The sequence below is a fragment of the Stegodyphus dumicola genome, chromosome 4, assembly GCF_044657685.1.
Source record: "Stegodyphus dumicola isolate Sdum_Otavi_A_Nest chromosome 4, ASM4465768v1".
NCBI classification, from domain to species: domain Eukaryota; kingdom Metazoa; phylum Arthropoda; class Arachnida; order Araneae; family Eresidae; genus Stegodyphus; species Stegodyphus dumicola.
This window is the reverse complement of record NC_140771.1, coordinates 210,402,947-210,423,157: the sequence shown is the minus strand read 5'-3', so window position 1 is coordinate 210,423,157 and position 20,211 is coordinate 210,402,947. Positions and strand designations below refer to the sequence as shown.

At 33.3% G+C, this 20,211-nt stretch overlaps 1 protein-coding gene across 2 annotated transcripts in view; it reads left to right on the top strand.

Moving 5' to 3' along the window:
• Positions 1-20,211, top strand: part of LOC118183545 (WD repeat-containing protein 82-like) — a 75,267-nt gene that overhangs the window by 42,574 nt on the left and 12,482 nt on the right. For both annotated transcript variants that reach the window (XM_035353138.2, XM_035353137.2), the window contains one exon: positions 9,087-9,156. In XM_035353138.2, coding sequence (XP_035209029.1) covers positions 9,087-9,156 — 70 coding nt within the window. The remainder of the gene's footprint in view (positions 1-9,086; positions 9,157-20,211) is intronic.

The following is a 20,211-nucleotide window of genomic DNA, read 5'->3' as shown; positions in this document are numbered from 1 at the left end:
GTAATGACTGTGCAGTTATTTCTCATGTTTCTGCTTGAGTAAAATGTATTTATTTTATTTTTATTTTTATTTTTATTTTTTTATTCCGTGTCTTCCGTTTTCATTTACTGTTTGTAGTAGGTGCTTTTTTTACGAATATGTCTGACAGTGAAATAGATGATTACTTTCTCTGTCATCTTCGGGATCAAACACCTCAATATGATAGTACGTCAGATGAAGAGGATTGTGACTATTCTCTAAAAGATGCTCGACGTCAAGTAGAACTTGATATGGAAAACTTGCCTATTGCATCCAACTAATTCAGAAGAAATATATGTTTTTTTAGGTATACTGATTTTACAAGGTATAATACTGAAACCTGATATTACACTTACTGATCTAAAAATAAATTTTTCGAAACTACAGTTTTTGGGATCTTTCTTATTACACAAACATCATTTTTATTATACTTACATCTCTTTTATTATGCTTTTACTCTTAACATTAAATCTTTTATTCTTTATTTTGTGAAAATAAACAGCAAAACTTGCACTTATTTCCTCCCCTAATACACGCATGACTACTTGCACCTGTGTAAAAAGCGATGGCACTGGTGAGTGAATCTTGTACATTTTCCATGGCAGTTAAGGGTTAAAGAAACACAAATTGGCAAAATTTTTGAAGTTTAAGACAAGCACTGGTCAGCAGAATTTGAAGGTGGCGAAATTTTTAGAGAGAGATTGCACCAGATGGTAATATGCTTCATGCACGGCATTCCACACCGAATTACAATAGACACCAATGTCAAATGTCATCACTTGCTTGCTTATGGAAATAATTGCTGCAAATTTCTCAGTTAGTCTCTTCCCTTTTCTGCCATTGGCAGCACACTTTACGTACATCCCATATTTTTCTTTAAAATTCCAGTTTCAGTCTTCTCTCAACACTAACAGATTGGCATGATATGGAATATGATTGGATAGGAAATCATTTACAGTCTAATCATGTGTCAAGTCTGTTCCCATTTTCTCGACTGCACATTTGATGTGTGTCTACCAGCTCGTCATATTTGTAAACCAGCAGGCCCTTCACAGAGCTGAGAATATGATGGTTTTATACAATATTTGCTTTGGCTTGCTTTCTGTTGAACCTAATATTTATCATTGATGTTGAGATATCTCTGAGCAGGTGTAACCCAAGGTTCTGCTGTAGATGTTGTTCATTTTAACGAGTGCTGTTGCATTAAAAAAATAGACGCTTAGAATTTTAACTTTTTCTTCCCTGGAAAAATTGATTTTTGAAGTGAAATACTTCTCACGAGTGCCTTGAATATTTTTGAATTGTTAATGTCAAAGATGTATTGTGTAGTTGTGAAAGCAAAGAGTCAAAGGATTAAAGGGATTTAATGAATGTCTGATGTTCAATTCTTTATTAAATATGAGTATTGGTGTGTTTATTGTTATTCAGTGAATTATTGAGATATTGTAAATCTAGCATGTTCAGTCTGCTCATGAATAAGTGTGAAATTGTAAAATAAACTTTTAAGTTTTGAAAAAATCTAGTAATGAGGATTAAAAGCATAATTTTATATTATTAATTTTGTCTAATGTTAAGTGGCTCATCACATTCAGAATCAACGATTTAAAATTAAGTGTTAATTCAATTTTCCATAGTTTTGTTAAAATATATTTTATGTAAAATTCCTTTTGAAGTCAATGTTCTTTCCTTTTTGAGTTTCTTCAAAATGAAAGTTATTTTTATTCATTAAGCGTCTTCAGATACAATATAGATATATATATATATAACTTTATTTACGTAATATATATACTATATTTACATAATATATATACTTTATTTGCATAAGTGAGATATTGTTTAACAATAAAAATTATTAATGCAGAGTTGCCAACTCTCCCGATTTTCGACCGCTCTCCCGCCAACCCGATTTACAATATATTTCTCACGATTTTTATGGAACGTGGCTTAATACTTCGTTATATGAACAAACAAAAAAAAAAAAAAAAGTGATTTTGGACGTCTGAAAGCAACTGAATTTTCTCTAGATTATATCTAAAATAAAACCTTCCGAATCAGATGAGAATTTCTGCTTTGTGAGTGACAGCATACGTATCCAGAACATGGACCTTATAAGAGATAGACTAACCCAGTGGGCGGGGCGCACGTCACGGACATGTCGGCAAGAAAGAGTAGGGACGATCTGGTTTACTTTAACACTGAAACCTATGGTGTTTGTATCACATAACTCTTTTTAATTATTAAATGTGATGCATTGTATAGTGATGAGATTATGAAAGCCATAGTTTTTTCCAAATAGAATTTAATATATCTCATTAAAGCACTTTTTACTGCATTTCGCACATTTTTTTCACGCGTAATTCTTGTACAAACATCTTTACTTTGGTAAAATGGTAAAAACTCTAGGCACAAAATTTATGAACTTAATTTTGCGCACAAATAACGTAAAATTAAATAAGATTGATGGTACAGGATGCTTTGAAATAAATAAGGTAAAATTAAACAAGATCTGATAACTTTTTTTTTTTTTTTTTTTTAAATTTAATGACCATTTTCAGGCAATGATTTTCAAAACTATAATAACATTACAAAACAATCATTTATTTGATTTATATCATCATTAACTTATTAACATTAAAGTGGAATATTTATTTTTGTAATTTGTAAAATTCGGAGCATAAAATTTTCTGAGTGTAATGAAGCGGAAAAAAATGGTAAAATAAAATCTAGAAGCATTAAAATATTATATTATGCCCAAAAGAAACCTTTTTTTAACGTTTTGTGTGTTACCTATATTTATTAAATATCATGTTCTTCGCCCGTAAACCCTATACATTTGAAAACAGCATATCTTTAGAATTTCTGCACTGGAGATAAAACTGTTATTTTCCGTACAGTGCTCTCTCTGAACTCGTTGAGTTTGTTAATCAAAAATTCGTTAAAGTTTTACAAAATAGGAAATAGATTGAAACAAATTCGAAATTCAGACGTCCAGATGCCCATGTTCGGGTGGAGGATTACATTATTCAAAATTTGATGGCTCTAGATACTGTCGTTTTTGTCAGATTGCGAGAACCGTACATGTATTCATGCAGATTCTTCATTATTTAATTTCTTTACATATAATACAGGGCGATAATATTTGGTGACAACAATTTGCAAGAGACACGGACATTTATAGTAAAACAGCGTAAAATGCCGCTTCGAAACTACCAGCCTTTCTAGGCTACCACCCCTTTAAGCTAATAAATTAAATTAACAGTAAATAAAAAAAAATATTATGCAGAACTAAAAATAAATTTAAAATCACTATAAAATACAAGCAAAATTAATTATTACGGTTAAATACAATTTTAATATTAGAATTAAATGTATAAACATTTTTAAGGAGTCAAACGTGTTTATCACTAGGATGTATTATGAAATATAATTTAAATAAAATTCCTTAATAGAAATTGTGCTATAATACTCATCTATAATTTTAAAAAAGCAGCACAATTTATAATTTTAAACACAACTTTCAAAAATTCGTTTTTAAATATTTTAGTATTTTTTACTTATTTACACCAATAAAAAGCATAAAAATTGCAAGAGAAAATTGATTATTTGAAATTTTCTATTAGTTCAGATTTAAAATATTATTTTCTAAAAGTAGTTAAATTTCTTTACAGCATAGGAAAAGCTAAAAAATATCCAGTCCTGAAAGCATGCAATAGCTTTATAATTATTTGGAACGTTAATTATGCTTGATAAATATGCTAAATTGTTTTAATCAATCTGAGTTTCAAAAATAAAAATATGTAGAAATTCTAATTTGTGAAATGAGGCGCTACAACCAGCTTTTGCTTGACAATTATACACGCTGCAATAGGCAACCAATGTTAAATTTCTGCAAGTCGTCCCTACTCCTCTGGATGTGATGTTTGTGATGTGTACCGCTTGTCATTGCAATTTTTCGATTTCGCATAGTGGAAGGGCGAATGTTCTCAAACATGTGCGTACACAAAAACACAAGGACAACATAAGTTGTTTTGAAAAAAAACGAAAAATTAAATTTTTCTTCGGAAACAAAAGACCAAAAAGTGATTAATGCAGAATGTCTGTTCTCTGCCTTTTTACTGGAGCACAACCTGCCACTGAATGCGCCGGATCACGCTGCAGCTTTATTTAGAAAAATGTTTCCCGATAGTGAAATCACTAAGAAATACTCAAGTGCAAGGACCAAAACAGGTGCAATTGTTAAAGAAATGGTTTTGAAAAATAAATCTTCAGTTATTGATTGCATTAAAACAGCTCCGTTATGCCTCTCTATGGATGGAAGCAATAATACCGATTCAAAACTGTATCCAATTGTTGTTTCTTTTTTTAATCCAGAGTCTTCAGAAACTGAGTGCAGTTTACCTTCTGTCCTCACTTTAGAAGGACATTCGACAGGCTTTAATATAGCACAGCTAATTATTAAAACTTTAAAAGAAAATGCAGTCCCTCTGGATAATTGCTTAGCACTTGGTGCCGATAATGCACCAGTAATGGTAGGCTTGAAGACTGGTGTTTCAGGCATCTTAAGTAAGGCAAATTCAGATTTGCAGATTATGAGGTGCACCTGTCACCTCTTAAATTTAGCAGCTGAAAAAGGGCTTAGCTTCTTTACCAATAAATGTGGGTGAACACATTGTTGATATTTAATACGAGGGCCATCCAGGAAGTAGATTACGTTTCCGTCTGTGTCCGCTAGGGGCGGGGCTAGCGCGGCCATCTTGGGGTCAGAGCGTTGCGCAGCTCAGTCTGCATCTAGCCGTGCTAGTGAGAGGTTCGTGCTGTGCTCCGTTCAGATACTGTGACGGTTTGAAATGTCTGCGTTAATTGAAAATCCTGCGAGGTGCGCTCAGTAATAAGGTTTCTGACTGCAAAAAACTGTAAACCGATAGAAATCTATCGGCAGCTTCGTGAAGTGTATGGGGACAACATTATCACTGAAGGTGGAGTGCGTCAGTGGGTCATAAGATTTCAAAATGGCCGAACCAATGTTCACGACGAAGATCGAAGTGGGAGACCCAGCATAGTGACCGCCGAACTTCTCGAAAAAGTCGATGCTAAAGTCCGTGAAAATCGAAATTTCACAATAACGGAACTTTCTTTGAGTTTTCCACAAATTTCGCGAAGTTTGTTGCACGAAATCATCAGCGAAAAGCTTGGTTACCACAAGTTTTGTGCAAGATGGAAGGCAAGAAGAGGTAACGAAGTGGTTGAAGGCGCAGGCGGCCGAATTTTTCGACGAAGGAATTTCCAAGCTCGTACATCGCTACGATAAATGACTTAATTTGTATGGTGACTATGTAGAAAAGTAGTATCTGAGTGTGGCTTTCATCTGTATATAATAAAATTTGTTTCCTATACTTTGTTTATTTTTTTATTCCAAAACGTAATCTACTTTCTGGATAGCCCTCGTATTATCTTGAAAGGTGTTCTAAAAGAAAGGAAAAATTGAAACAGTTCCAACAGCTGCATAATACTGAAATGAGAAAAATTTTGAAACATGTATGTACACGCTAGCTGTCTTTAAAGAAATGCTTATCTAGAATCCTCGATCAATGGAACCCATTTCTTGCATTTTTTAAAAAAGAAGTAAATGCTTCGAGAGTTAAGATAAAAGGCTCTATTGAAAGTTATAAAGTACCTAAAGTAAATGGAGATGTAGTTACTACTTCCATTGTTAAAAATAGGTTTGAGAAAAATAAAGTAATTTCTGCATCATTCAGCAATTCAACTGGCAGTTCTCAAAATAATACTGCAAAATATAAGCGTAAAGCTGATACAAATTTCTCTCAAAATAAAAAAATTGCTCAACACACGAAACATTTTCCGATTACTGTAAGTTTATCTTGTGAAGAACGAATATTTATATTTTTTTCTTCGGACCTTAACAAAGCTTTTTGCTTTTTTTTTACAATTCATTTTGCCATCATTCGATGTTCTTAACACAATTCTACAAAGCAGAATTCCATTACTTCATGTTTTGCAATCAATTATTTATGATCAGTTTAAAGACATTTTACCAAAGTTTGTAAAACCAGTCTGTGTTTTGTCTTGAAACTCTATATATGATGTGATTTAAGGTGAAATAGAAAATCAAAAGAAGATGAAGATTTGGTAATAGGAGCTGCAACTACAAAAGTAGTGGAAGAACTTTCAGAAGAAGACAAAAATAAGTTTTATCTTCATGTTAGAAGTTACTTCTGTCGAGTATGTGATTACATACTACATAAATTTCCAGTCAACTATGAAGTGATTTTGAATGGTAAAGTTTGTGATGTTTCTGCTCTATCAAATGCATCTTTTTCTGATATAAGGTACTTTTTTGAATAGATTTCCTGTGTTACTTCGTTTAGTCATGAAAGATGATGATATTGATGTTGCTACTGATATACTGCAGTCGCAATTTTGCAGTTTACAATTAGAAAACTTGGATGAAGTTATAAAATCAGCTAGGATTGACACCCAGTGGAGTTTAATTGGAAAACTGAAAGGTGCTGATGGAATTTTAAAATATAGTGAACTGTCTAGAATTATGTTGTCCATCTTGACAGTTCCCCCATAGTAATACGGAGTGCGAGAGGATTTTCAGTGTTGTTGGGAAAACGAGGACTAAATTTAGATCTAATATGAGTGATGACACATTAGAAAAACTTTTATTAGCGAAAGCAGGCCTACTTGGCAATTGCTATGAACAAAATTATGAAGTTTCTTTCTTAACGAAGGCCAAATCTGGCACTGTTCGTAACATTTGTATGAAAACTGATTAAAGTGTCTTTTCTTTTTTTCTTTATTTTTTTTAATGATGCAAGTAATAAAAATGTTTTTTATGTCTAAGATATTTTTGTGTTGCTTCCATTTAAGACTTAGTAACTATTAAAAGTTAATTCATTATTAAAAACTATATTTTTATCATTTAAAAAGTCTTTTTAACATTGTGAAAAATTTCCTGATTTCTTAAAAAAATCTCCTGATTTTTGAGTGTCATAGGTTGGCAAGTATGTTAATGTTTGCTTTTAGAAAAACTGGCTTAACACTTTTAGATTCTTTACTGCATTCTGTCTGCAAAAAAATTCAGAATTTATTCTGAAGAGTCAGGATGCCAGAAGCTTTGTAGCATTCCTGACTGATATAGTGCTTTGGTGCTGTTTCATAATCTTAACAAGTTTTAAAAAAGCTCTTGCCATTCATGATTAAAGGAATATTTCTAACTTATTTTTGAAGTTTCCATTGATTTCATGTTTGTCACAGATAATAATGGTTTGTGAGAAAGGAAGATGTTCTGTAGTGTTGTAATGTAATAAAGTGCTATTTTAAATGATAAATCCTATTTTGAATGATTATTTTTAAAATTTTTTGATGCAATAATAAATGATGTAACAAACAGAAGAAATTAATTTTGCTTTTGTGTGTAAGCAATTTTTATGGCTTCTGATAATTACACAAACAATGTCGTGATAAAATTTGAATTCATCCTATAATAGCATTGCATTAGTTTATCCTTGGTTTATTGTTGACTCCAGAGCAGAAACGATGCATTTTTAAAACTTGTTCAAAGTTTTAACGCAGCATTTAGAAATATATTCCAGAAATGTTCTTATTTCTGCTTTAGCTAAACATTTGGTACTCGAGAGCCGGGGACAAAAGACTTCGTACAGAAATTATGGAATGAATTCAAATATTTTGACATTTCTCATGTAATCCTGTGAAGTTACACACATCGCTTATACAATGAAAAGAGAAAGCTTTAATATTTACCTGATGTATCTGATATATTATTCATTTTTCTATGCTTGTAATCTTTTTTAAAAGTAATATAATTTTAGATTGAATTATCTTGTATGTGGAATTGGAAACATCTTTTAGTGAAGTTCTAAAAGTTTAAAATTATTAAAGGGAATGTATTATGGATGCACAGTTAATTTTTGAAATGATTCGTACTTAGTTGTACTACCAGCATGTGTTTTTAATACAGAAGATAAATTAAAGATTTAAACACAGTTTGTGGATTGACAGCAGTTTTGTTCTTTAATTTAATTTTGTGTTTTGGACATAATCTAAGCAAAATAATGAGAAACGAAATGAGGCCTTAGTTAAATTTTTTTTTAAATATATAACTGTTAATTATTTAAAATATATTTTAAAATTCCAGATACTTGCGTGTCATCGCAACCACTTTAGCAGAAGTCGCCATACTCTGGCAACCATAGGCATAACTATTCTTCAGACAATCATGGTCATAACATTCCTTCAGTTCATATGTATTCCTTTGGCTGTATTCCAACTTCAAACAGATTTTGTAAACCAGCCATGATATTTTGTGCCTTAAATCTAATTGTAATATTTGCCAGCAGTAGAAGAAACTTTGGTAAAATTTCTTCAAGCTTACAGAATTTTGCTGCGAAATCTTTGAAAGGAACAATGAAGAGATAGATGCATTTTGTAGATCGCCAGTGTTGCCAAGATTTGCGTGATGCTAAATCTCTGCAATTTTCTTTTCTTTTTTTTTTTTTTTTTTTAAAGGGAAAAATAAAGTGTTCTGTACTTGGGAAAAAGAATAGTGAAACAAAAATTACAGAAAGTTTGGGAGACAAATGTAGTGTTTCATTTTTTTAACGTGTCACTTAATTCTTCCTTAAAAATTAAAATTTGTGTTTCAGTTTGCTAAAGTATGTCAACGAAATATTTGTTCATATTTTGGTTTATCAACTTACCATAAATATCGATAGTTCGTTAATTTTTTGAGTTTGAAGAAAATCGCAAAAATCACCAACTTCTGTCCAATAAAACTTTTACATCTAAAAAAAAATTTTTTTTTTTTTTTTTTTTTTTTTTTTTTTTTTTTTTTTGCTAAATTGTGCCAAGGTGGTTGTGTTAACATGTAAGTGCTAAATTCCAGTAGATTTGATATGAGTTAATTATATATTCATTTAAATGTAATTTTATTTTAAAAAAAGTTAAATTCTGTGTTAAGTTTTATTTGGAATGTAAAAGTTTGCAAGTAGTTGTGCCTTAATTAATAATTTCTTTGTTTTTAGAGCCGTCTAAATAGCAAAGGTATTCCTTTAGAAGCTTCATTTAGTCCTGATTCACAGTTTATTTTTTCAGGTAATTTTCTGTTATTTGATTTTATGTTTGTTCCTTCCCTCTCTCCATGCTTTTGAAAATGTCAGTGATGCTAAATAACAACTTTACATATAAAATTTTGGTAGTCTGAAAAATCTTGCTTTTCTAACAAAAGTTTTGTATCAGCTCACCCCCCTCCCCAGCCTTTTAACTTGTTTTTGAATATATTTTTAAAAATAGAAATGTATCATTTTTACCTCTGGATTTGTTAAATTTTTCGCTATTGATAATAAAATAATGACGTTACATCTATCATTAATATTTGTCTGACTACATGCTTTGCCAACTTGCATACTTGTATGTATTTTTAAAAATGGTGGAATTTAGAAAATCTTCTATTTGTTTGTGGTTCACTTCTTTGATAGGTTCAAATGAAGTTTCTTACTTGAATTTACATTGCTTTCCGAGCTTGGTTGACTCACTGCCTTATAATGTATTTTATTTTAATTAAGTTCTCAAATGCTTATGTTGTAGTTTTAAGTGCCTGAAATGAATATAGATGGGTAATGGTTTTCCTTTCCAAGAAAAGGTTCTGTTGAATTATTTATTTGTGAATTATTACTAAATTAACTTTTTGTTTGTTTGTTTGTTTTTTACATGCTTATTTTGTTTGTCCATTAAGCTGTGCACTTTATATTAAACTTCCAAAAATTTCTTGTCCTGTTTAAGCTTTCTGCATTCATATAGAGTTGATTAAATTTTAGATAAAAACTACAAAACCGGAAGTAGTGCTTTACTTTGAAGCCTATAGCAGTTCGTAACAAGTAACCAGAAGTGATACTTTATTTGTAGTCCTTAAGTTTTTAATGAAAAACTATATTAATGTATAATCCAAAACTTTTCAGTTTTCATATTTAAGGCTTTTATATCAATGGGAGCAACATATTGGCTAGAATTGTTAGACTGGAAGTGATGCTTTATTTAAAGCTATGAACAGATTTTCATAAAAAGAAATATATTTTGATATAAATCAAAACTTTTCAAATTTGGTATTTAAAACTCGTATCTAATTGAGTGCAACCTAATAGATTTTGATTATATATCATAAGCGAGAAGTAGTACTTTACTTGGAGATTTAACAGATTTTCATGGAAAAATATAGAATTATGAGTTTGGCAGACAAGTTTGTTAAATTGTGCCACCAGGTAATTGATTCTGCTAGAGGCAACCATTCAGTTAGAAAACCATAAACTTGAATTTCAAGCGTGGTTCATTTTTCTAGTTAAATAAAATCTAAAATTGTTTGGATTTTTATGTCATCTGGAGGAACCTTATTTTAATTTTAAGGTTTAATATGATCTTTCTGGCCTTACAGTTCATCAATTTGTAGTTAGACTCACTCCTGTTGACTACTCACATTTTATTAGTCTTTTCATCCACACAATGAAAAATAACTGCATGCTCATGTACATATCCATTCTCATGCTTTGATTTGAAAATATCACATCGATCATAGTCTGTTGTCACATAGTGCTTCAGCTTAAAGAATCAATAAGTTAACAATGGCAGAATTCTTAAAAGCAGTATATCTTTAGCATTCCCAATATAAAGTGTTGCCATACTTTTTCTCAGTTTGTGATATCAGTACTTAGTTTTCTTAAAATGGTGACTAATTTTTTATTTGTTATTTTTGCTTTATTAATTAAATGCCACTTTCTTCATATGCTTACACTACGTAAAATTCAACAGCAAAATCTTTTAAATCATATCTTCAGAATTTCCAGTGCAGTGTTAAGTGTTGCCATACAGTGGTGGCCAAAATTGTGGACACTTTTGGAAAATTTTTTTGAACTTTGCTTATAGGAAACGTTACGTTTCACAAAATGGAAACTTGTATATATCATTTTAAAGAGAATTTATTACTGAATTCAATACAAAACACAAAATTCAGTTATTTGCAATACAAAAAAAGTTAAATGATGATAGTTATCGATATACAATAGATAATGATGATTGCAGTGAGTTATCAGTACTTAGTAGGGTACCCTTTATTTTTTATTACAGCTTCACATCGACGTTTCATTGAGCTGTCAAGAGTTTTAAGCTCTTCTTTCGTTATTACATGATGCCAGGAAACAATTATAGCCTCAATTAGTTCCCTTTTATTTGATGGGCGCCTCATTCGGACAAGAGTTTTCAAACGGTGCCACAAATTTTCGATAGGATTGAGGTCAGGACTGTTTCCTGGCCATGACAACAATTTAATGCTCTTTGTACGAAACCACTTTCAATATTTTGGCCGTGTGGCAAGGAGCAGAATCCTGCTGAAAAATAAATGAAGCATTGTTGGGAAAGAGATCTCTGATGGAAAGTAGAAGTTTTGTTTCTAGAATAGTGTCAGTATATTTTCTGGCATTCAGTGTCCCATCGATGACATGAAGGCGACCAATACCATTTGCTGACATGCATGACCAAATCATAACACTAACTGGGTTCTTCACAATTGCTTGAATGCAGTCAGGATGTAGCTCTTCTCCTATTCTACGTCTTACATATTTTTGCCCATCACTACTGAATAACGATATCTTAGTTTCATCACTCCATATAATTTTTGACCACTGATCATCTGTCCAATTAATGTGTTCCTTTGCCCACTGTAGTCTTTTTTTTTTTTTTTTTTTTTTTCGTTGCTGAAAATTAAGATAAGGCTTTTTTCGTAGAATTCTACCTGTCAGTCCAACATGTGTTAATCTTCTCCTGATTGTTCTTGAACTGACAGAAACACAAGCATCATTCAGATCACTTCTGATGGCCGCTGATGGCATTTTTCTATCTTGGAGACATAGTCTTTTTATTCTTCTGTCATCAATGGATGTGGTGCACCTTTTTCGGCCTTTTCCTTCTTTGTTTTTTATTGAATTTGTCTCCTGATATCGTAAACAAAATTTTCAGACTCCAGGTGTAGCCACTGAACCACCCACCTGTCTTGCAATTTCAGCATAGGAAAGACCACTTTCTCTTAAAACAATAATATTACATCTCTTTCTAGGTGTCCAATCTACTCTTTTATTTGATGTCATTGCTTCTTGACTAAATATTAACAATTTTTACAAAAATTCCTACTTGTAATTGCAGTGTATAAGAAATAGGTGCTCCTTCTACAGAACAAAGCAAAATAATGAATTGTTTCAAGTGTAAACATGATGTCAGCTTCTACTGGCAGTTACTAACATTTCATTGGTTCTCAGAACAAGAACAGTGATTGGCCAGGAAAGCTAGACATTACAAACCACTTCATAACTGTGTTTTTTATTTATATTAAAGTACATATAACTTTTTTTTTATTGCAAATTATTGAATTTTGTGTTTTGTATTGAATTCAGTAATAAATTCTCTTTAAAATGTTACAAGTTTGCATTTTGCGAAACGTAACATTTTCTATTAGCATACAAAGTTCAAAAACATAAAAATTTCCAAAAGTGTCCATAATTTTGGCCACCACTGTACATTTTTTGCATTTGCTTTACTTTTATTTGCTATATTATTTCTTTAAAAAATAATACATAGTGATAACATATGGTGAGAGCATCCTTTTCTTTGAAAAGTAGTTTGATGCAAAATTGAAGGCTGAGACTCTGGGCTAATAATAGCAGTACAAATAGGAACAAAGTATCGGGTTTTTAACGAAAGTTTCCCGCCACCGCAAATATCGCCAACATAAACAGTTCACATTACCATGTTTAATCATATTTTGTCAAATGAGTTTTGTATTTGAAAGAAAGAGATTTGCTTTAGAACACTGTGTTGTGAAATGCGTAAAAAAAATATCGTTATCTTTTAAGTACAAGGTATCTGAAATATAACTATCACACTACCATATTAGAACCATTATTTACTTTAGGTTCTGTTGCAAAAAATCAGCTACAGAATCTCATCAAATCATGTGTACAGCTTTAGGTACTAATGTTGTTTCATATGACATTGTAAAGGTTTGGTACGAAAAGTTCATAAACAATGACTATGACAGTCAAGAAGCGGAGCACTCTGGCTGGCCTATTGACGTTGACGAGGCCCACCTATGAGAACTTGTGGAAGAAGATCATTATGCAATAACTTGAGAACTTACTAAAGTGTTAGACGTAAGTTCCATGTTATTCATTGTATAAATTTGGCATGCAAGTTAAATTGCTGGGTGCCGCATGAGCTGGCTCAAGCAGACAAGGACAGGTGTTTTTGGGCTTGCACCAATCTGCTCAAATATCAATGCAAGGACAAAATTTTGGACTGGACCATCACTTGTGATGAAAAGTGGATTTACTTCAACATAGGCTGAAAAAGGGATTGGTCTGCGCCCTATGAGCCCGTCGGCAGTGTCGCATATTGAAGTTTGACTAACAAAAAGATCATGCTTTGTATCTGGTGGGATTGCCGTTGTACTATCTGCAAAGAGTATCTGGGAAAAGGTAAAACTCTCGACAGTAAAGTTTACAACAAGATGCTCGTCCATGTTGATGCTGCTATGCAGGAAAAACATCGAACTGAGTTCTGGGGAAAAAAGGTAATGCTGCTTCAAGATAATGCATGACCACTTGTGTCTTCATTCACTGCCTGGACTCTGTACGGACTCGAATGGGATCTTTTGCCACATCCGTCATATAGCCCCGACATAGCCCCTTCAGATTTCTACCCTTTTTCATACCTGCAGCTACATCTTGGTGGTGCTATCTTCCATTCTGCACAGGATGTCCGAGATGAGGTTGATCTGTTTTTTGGACTCGTGGCCACCAAGTCTCTACTCCAAATTTGAAAAACTACCAAAACTTTGGCAGAAAATGGTTCTGATTACTACCCACACTAAAGGTACTGCTTTTATGTTCCCCCCCTTACTTTATTAAGAATTTTTTTTTTTTTTGGTAGAAAAGTTTTGTTACAACCAGATACTTTTCATAGGTGCCTACAAAATATATGTGTAATTTAATAATGAATTATTGTTGTAATCAGTGACAAATTATTACTACACTGGTATAGGAATATTTAGTTGATTATTACAAAGTTTCTATAGTTAAAGAGCTGATTAGTTTCCAAACAGATAACCAGAACCACTTTACTTGCAGCTATTAAGTTTTTTTTTTTTAAAAAAAAGACTGAACTAAATATTTTTTGACAACTATGCTATTGTATATTGAACACACCATTCTTTACAAAATATGTTTAGTTTTGTCTTTATTTTTAGATTTGAAAAATTGGAAATGATTTATTTTACTTATTCTTGCAAATAATGCAAACCATTGATCAAGAAACCTTGGACAGTTGAAATTATTTGAAGTGCATTTTGTCTTAGCAAAGCAATAAATAAGCAATATATATTTATATTAAAAGTTAAAAATTAAGTTTGATCTGTAAAAGAATTTTGTAATAAAGTGTTGTCTTTGTTATTTAATATATGTATTTTCTTATTTTCAGTGCAGTAACTGTGTTAAGTGAGTGGTGTTACAAGATCTATAACACATAATCCGAAATTTCATATTGCAGGCCTTTCTGTTTACTGGAACAAGAAATTAGGTTTTGTTTACAGATGATCAGATCAGTTAGAAGTGATATTTTGCTTAAGGGTTTAAAACTTGAAATTAGCAGAAGGTCATGTGCTGGCCACATAAGATTTTTCTTTGTGTTGGAATGTTTATCAGTTTACTTTTAATAATCATTTCAAATAAAAGAATTATACTGCAATATTAACTGTTATGACAAATTCACTATCATTTCATATCAGTATGTTATACAAGCTTAAATGAGCAATCCTAGTATCCTATGGGATATAATCTATAAGATTGGATCTGCTATTGGAGCTTGTTAAGCTCCATCAGTGGGCAAGTAATTTAGATTGCTGAATTCTGGGAATTCAGTATACATAATTGGTTTCTGTGATTTTTGTCACGTGTAATCTGAATATAAGCCATTTTCCCATTGAAGGCATTTACGTCCTAGGCAGGCAGTCCTCGTGTGCTTTGCATATTCAAATGTGTTATTTTAAGCTGTTAGACTTGCTTTGGAAGTATTGTGATCAGTGCATGCTGAATCACTGACTCTTGTTCTGCTGTATTCACAAAATGGATAAATAGCTAAAATGGATTTTGCTAGGACAAGCCAGATTTTTAACATTATGGATATGTAATGAATAATCTGGCAATTATATGGCAATTTAGATTTCAAAATCTGAAAAGCTTCTATTAGAGTCATTGCTTTATTTTTTTTTTTTAAGCATTAAATTACATTCTGCTTAATATAGCAGAAGTACTGATTTATAAAACTATTCTGTTTACCTGCAAACAGGTATTAATCGTTATCTGCAAGTGTTGCATTTATATCCATCCTTTTCCAAGTGACTTTTTCTTAGACTAGGATTATTAAAGTTCCATGTCCTGAGATTAGGATTTTTTTCTTTTTTAAATATGATTTGCGAATTCCTTAGGTTATTCTCTTTCAATCCATTATACAGCAATATACACTCCAGAGCCAAAACATTATGACCAGCCCTACATTTTGCTATGAACGTGCCTGGATGACGTGGAAGGCACGTGATCAGGTGGAAGTGGTATTTAACTGTTGCTGGAGAGTCTGAAGAATCATTCTTTCACTTACTTCTATTTGTGATGGGAAAGGCTGTGGATCTAAGCGACTTTGATAGAGGGCAGATTGTAATGGCTCGAAGGCTCGGAACAAGTATTTCCGAAACTGTACGACTCGTGGGTTGTTCACGATCTACAGTTGTTAGTACGTATGAAAAGTGGATGAATGACGGTGAAACCAGCAGTAGATGACATGGTGTTGGACCTCCACACGCTCTCAAAGAAAAAGTTCGTCGGAGACTGTCTCGCATTCTGAAGCAAAACCGGAGCCAGACAGTGGCTCAGCTGACAGCCAAATACAATGCAGGGCCAAATAGAAAAGTATCGGAGCACACTATCCAGTAAACACTGTTGGATATGGAGCTACGCAGCAAATGTCCCACTCGTGTGTCTTTGCTGACCAAGCGTCATCGCCAACTGCGCCTGTGCTGGGCCCGGGAACATCGCGACTGGTCCATGTATCAGTGGGAGAGACTTGCCTGGTCAGATGAATCACCATTCATCACGCCGATGGCCCTGTCAGGATACGCCGTCTTCCTGGCGAACAGTTGCTCCCTCAATGCACAGTAGGTCATACACAGGCTGGTGGTGGCGATATTATGCTCTGAGGGACGTTCTCTTGGGCGTCTCTGGGACCCGTGATTGTGGTAGAGCAAACCATGAATGCTACAAGGTATCTGAACATCATTGCGGACCAGTTGCACCCTTATATGTCCTCTGTTTTTCCAGTTGGAAATTGAATGTTCCAACACGACAACGCCCCGTGTCACGAGGCTACAGTTGTGTTGGAGTGGTTCCAGGAACATGATGCTGATTGCCAGTTAATGTCCTGGCCGCTTAACTCAACGGATCTCAATCCGATAGAACACATTTGGGATGTCATGGGACGGCAGCTCAGAGGTCAAAGACCACCAATTCGCAATATCTTGGATTTGCGTGACCGTTGCTACAACATCTGGTAGAATCTGTCTCCAGCCATCTATCAAGGACTTGTGGCATCCATGCCAAGGTGGGTTGAAGCTGTGTTGCGCGCCAAAGGTGGCCCAACTCGTTATTGACAGGTGGTCATAATGTTTTGGCTCTTGAGTGTACTACAGTCATAATTATCTGCTTTTTATAGATCTGCTAGAATTGAGTTCTTTTCAGTTGTAAACAGTATTTGACTGTAGCTGTAAGAAACAAATGCTAGTGAAACATCCTGTTTGGGTAACTGTTTTTGGAGTCTTGAAGATAAATGAAAATTTTCCTTATTTGCGTCTTCTAGTCATCTGATTCATTAAATTTGCTGCATGTTCTCAGTATGTTTGTGTAATTTGTTCTAATTATCAAATGATGTATTTAATTTAAATCATATTAATTTTTATTATAATTAAATTAGAATGTGAAAACGAACTCAAAATCACTTGAATTTCTGCATTTGAGAGAAAGTTTGGCAGAGAAAATAAAATTTTAATGAACTAAAAAATAGAAATCTGGATTTGCACCTCTAGGTTCTAATTTTAACTTTTTATCCCCAATTGTAAGAAACATTTCTGCATTTTTAACAATTCTAATATGAAGGTAAAATAAAAATTTCAAGTTTCATTATAAGAAATTTTAAAAAAAATTGCTATGTCTGTTTATAGTTATTCAGTATTCTTGATGAATACATCAATTTATGTAAATGAAATATATACACAGACAGAAATTGCAGACAAGTTTTAAATGGCTGTTTGTAGCTGGTATAGCCAACAGGTCTGTCACAGATGTCAAAGTATTTTTATATACTCTCTATATATAATGGTAATTTATTAAGCATTAAATTCTGTATATATATATATATATATATATATATACCGGGTGGCCATAATTGAACTGACAGTGCTCACAGTGTTCTGTAGTGCAATCTATTTGCGAGAATGACGCCACATATTGTAGGAAGATTAAACAAGGCGGGGGACGAAGGATTCCGCAAAAAAACAAATTAGTTCCAAAAGTCACCACTAAGGGAATATTTGGCACTCTGTAATAGAAAATAGAGTGTTAACAAATACAAATTAATACAGAATAAAATTACCTTTTATTATGCACGTTTTCTGATTTAGTTCAAGTGCAATATGGCAACACTTTTAAAAAAGCGTAAAATCTACATAAACACCGATAAAGTCTCGTGATCTGCAATATCACGTACGCTGAACAGAAGTTCGTTCTTTGTTCAAATTTCGCATTACATCCATTCGCACAGTGCCAGCTGCTTGGGTTTTAAAAGGCAATGTGTTACGTTTCGAATCAATCGGATTGAAAGTTTATGTGCAATGTCTCCTTCTTTAGTCAAGCGTGCGTTACCGGTCAAATTCTTTTACCTCAACCAGTGCAACGCATCAGCCGCTCTTCGTGCTTTTAGAACGCACAAAAAAATTCGTAAAGGTAACGGTCCTGTGTCAGTTAATGGGCTAAAAGCAATGGTTGCGACGTTTGAGAAAACAGGTTCTCTGAAGGTTCAGTCAGGCAAAGGACGAAAACCTGTACCACAGGATACAATCGAAGCAGTTGCCACGGCGATTGTCGACAGAGGACTAGACAATATTGCTGCCACCTCTAGCGCTCATTGAGTAGCTCGGAATATGGATATGCCTTACAGTACAATATGGAAAATCTTACGAAAGATTATTAACTTCTATCCATACAAGATCAGCCGTGTACAGGAGTTACTGTACCCCGACCATGATAAGCAATTGACTTTTGCTCTCACCTTTCTTACCAGAATGGAGGTGGATGATGCTTGGCTGTGGAAAATCTTATGGGAGACAAGGCCCACTTTTACCTGAATGGAACTGTGAATATCCAGAACTGCCGAATTTGGGATGACAAATCACCACATGCAGTCACAGCAATACCCTTACATTCACCAAAGGTAACTGTGTGGGTTCACAGCGGAATTTATCGTAAGTCCATTCTTCTATGAGAAAATTACCCCGACAGAACCGGAAACCTGTTCTGTTACCAGAGAGAAATATCGCCACATGTTGAACAGCTTTGTCATTCCGGCACTTCAGCAAAGACAATGCCTGGGGCAAATCATTTTCATGCAAGATGGAGCCCCTCCACACGTTGTTGTATGGGTGCAACAGAAATTCACAACAGAAAGAGTCATTAGCCGCTACTTTCCAAATGCATGGCCACCTCGGTCGCCTGATCTTACCCCATGCGACTTCTGGCTATGGAGTTACCTTAAGTCCAAGGTCTATCAAGGAGTGGTCCAGAACCTGGCTACGTTGAAGGATAACATATCACAGACTGTATGGGAGATTCCTGCAGACATGTTACTTTCTGCTGTTGTGCATACTGTGCACAGAATGCAATATGTGGTCCACAACAATGGCAGCCACATTGAACCTCATTTGAATGCAAAATAAAAGGTAATTTGCATTTGTTAAAACTCTATTTTCTATTACACAGCGCCAAATATTTCCCTAGTGGTGACTTTTGAAAATAATTTTTTTTTTCGCGAAATCCTTCGTCTCCCGTCTTGTTTAATCTTCCTACAAAATGTGGCGTCATTCTCGCAAATAGATCGCGCTACAGAACACTGTGAGCACTGTCAGTTTAATTATGGCCACCCGGTATATTTATCTTTTCCCTTGTATTGTCAGCTGTCGAGTAATATAAAAATCTTTCTTGATATGTTTGATTTATGTAAAAATTTAGCCCCTATTTTTTATTTTTAATTTATTTATTTGCTTGTTTTTTACTTCCTTGTACGAAGTAAAAAGGAAGTATTGTAATCGCAAAAAGCTTCAGGCAGCATATTTCAATGAAAATATCCACTTTGACCACTTTCGAATTCAATTTAACGATGTTTTTGCATGATATCTATACAAAAAGACAGAATAAAAGACTCTTTTCCTCCAAAAAAACTAAAAAAACTGCTTTAAAATGAATTCTGAAGAGAATTTTTCGTGGCGTCTGTACGTACGTGCGTGTGTACTTACGTATCTCACATAACTCAAAAACGAGTAGCCTAAGAACGTTGAAATTTTGTATATAAGACTACTATAACATGTAGATGTGCACCTCGTATTTTGGTTTCAGTCGGCCACGCCAAACATTTATAAATATATACACTCTGTTACCCGGCTCAGTGATCTCAGTTTCTTTACTCTTATATGTTTGTAAATTGTACGTTTTTTGCTTTTAAAATGATTGAATTATGTTGTTCTTATCGTCCAGTTAAAGTTTTTATGCCTTTCGTAATTCTGGAAGCAATATTTGTACAATTATCAACAATTTAAAAGCTATTTAAGTGCAGTTAAGTTTTAAATAACATGGCGGACATATTTGTTTACATTTGAAACAGCAGAATCGTAGATTTGTTGCCAATCTAGAGACACTAAGCTTCGCAACAGAAAAATAACGCCTTCATTTATTATTGCGAATTAAATCATGCTTAATCCTTTCTGGAATTTTTTCGAGGAAATAAGTATTTAAGATT